Source organism: Marmota marmota, unplaced genomic scaffold (genome assembly GCF_001458135.2).
Source record: "Marmota marmota marmota unplaced genomic scaffold, marMar, whole genome shotgun sequence".
NCBI classification, from domain to species: domain Eukaryota; kingdom Metazoa; phylum Chordata; class Mammalia; order Rodentia; family Sciuridae; genus Marmota; species Marmota marmota.
The window spans coordinates 1,610-3,130 of record NW_026010257.1 but is presented as its reverse complement, the minus strand read 5'-3'; the positions used below and the strand labels follow the sequence as shown (position 1 = coordinate 3,130).

At 53.9% G+C, this 1,521-nt stretch overlaps 1 protein-coding gene across 2 annotated transcripts; it reads left to right on the top strand.

Annotated features, from left to right (window-relative positions):
- Nucleotides 1-6: 6 nt before the first annotated feature.
- Nucleotides 7-975, top strand: Tmsb10 (thymosin beta 10). Of its 2 annotated transcripts, none has more exons than XM_015476874.2 (3): nt 7-14; nt 319-421; nt 695-975. In XM_015476874.2, exons 2-3 carry the CDS (start codon nt 322-324, stop codon nt 727-729), a joined length of 135 nt encoding a protein of 44 aa, XP_015332360.1. In that variant the 5' UTR covers nt 7-14; nt 319-321; the 3' UTR covers nt 730-975. The 2 variants fall into 2 exon arrangements, with proteins under 2 accessions (XP_015332360.1, XP_015332359.1); XM_015476873.1 differs by having other exon boundaries at nt 307-421.
- Nucleotides 976-1,521: the final 546 nt, after the last annotated feature.

Sequence of the window (1,521 nt, the reverse complement as noted above, 5' to 3'; positions counted from 1 at the left end):
AGCAAGAATTCACGGTGAGCGCTACTCTGGGGCGGGAATCGGACCGGGGGGGGTCAGGGCTGGTGCTACCCGTTGGAGCGCCGCGGCCGCTGTCGCAACAGGAGCCGTTCCCTGGCGGGACTCCAGAGCCCGTAGGCCACGCCCTGGGTCTTCTTAGGAGGGGGGTTCTGGACGCACCCAGAACCTCGGCTTCCGCGCTGCCGGGAACGCCCGGGAGGGAGTGCCTAGTCGAGAGGCGTCGGCGGAGAGTGCGGGGAGGGGGCGCTGGCCCCAGCCTTTGGCCAACTTCCGTGGTTTGCCAACTAGTATTGTTTTAAGAAAATGGCAGACAAGCCGGACATGGGGGAAATCGCCAGCTTCGATAAGGCCAAGCTGAAGAAAACCGAGACGCAGGAGAAGAACACCCTGCCGACCAAAGAGAGTAAGTGCGCCCCAGCCTCCGGGTCCGTGGCCTCCATGCGCAGTCCCCCTACCCGCCCTTCCCGTGCCAACCGTACCCCCACCCGGCCAATGCCCCTGGTTTGGGCGGCCCCTGCTACCTTTAAGGTTACACAAAGTGCTCTGTCTCCCCGGCCCCAAGCCTCTTAACTCCCAGACCTGGTGGGTGCCTCATTCACATCAGGTTTTGGAGTGCATCGCTTGTGGGGATTGTAAGGTGCTTCAACCCCCAGTGCCCGCTTCCCGCTCTCCGCAGCCATTGAGCAGGAAAAGCGGAGTGAAATTTCCTAAGAGCCTAGAGGATTCCCCACCCCCATCATCTCTGAGATCCCCGTGGTGATGTGGAGGAAGAGCCACCTGCAAGATGGACACGAGCCACAAGCTGCACTGTGAACCCAGGCACTCCGCGCCGATGCCACCGGCCTGTTGGTACCTGAGGGGACACCCAATCGGACTGCCAAATTCTCCGGTTTGCCCTGGGATATTATAGAAAATTATTTGTATGATTAATTAAAATAAAACACCTCGTGGCATGGCTGGCGTGGTCTGAATCTATCTTGGTTGAGTATGCGTGGGCAGTGCCGCTGCAGCAAAGTCCAATTCACTGGAGTGGAGTTATGCGGCAGAGTAAAGGAGGGGGTCCTAGAATGGGCTGGCTCGGAGGGACCATTTTTTAATTTTGGCTTTACCTTCTTCTCCACAAGATTTCATGGGTTCTTAGCTGCTTGGCTTTTGCTCACCACCCACGTAAAATTTAACCCCACTTTGTCTCCCGCTCTGGAAAATGCTTTCTCAAAAGAGGATCTGTTTTGATAAGCTTTTAGAGTCCTACTTTTTCCCTCTGGACTCTTAATAGCTCTCATTCACACTAGAAAAAAAATTTAAACGTGATTTAAAGTCTGTGAAGAAAGGGGGGAAATACTCTATAAGAAATGTTGGAAATGGGCGAGGCCGGAGTCTCCAAAAATATTGTGAATTAAAAAAAAAAAAAAAGGTAAAGAACAAAAAGGTGGGACCTAGGGAACCAACAGCGGAAAGGAACATTAGAAACAATAGTAGGTCCAGAACCATGGGGGGACATCT

Coding starts and splice junctions, on each gene's coding strand:
- Tmsb10 (XM_015476874.2), top strand. CDS start 322: ATGGCAGACAAGCCGGACATGGGGGAAATCGCCAGCTTCGATAAGGCC. Junction 422..694: donor CACCCTGCCGACCAAAGAGA/GTAAGTGCGCCC, acceptor CGCTCTCCGCAG/CCATTGAGCAGGAAAAGCGG.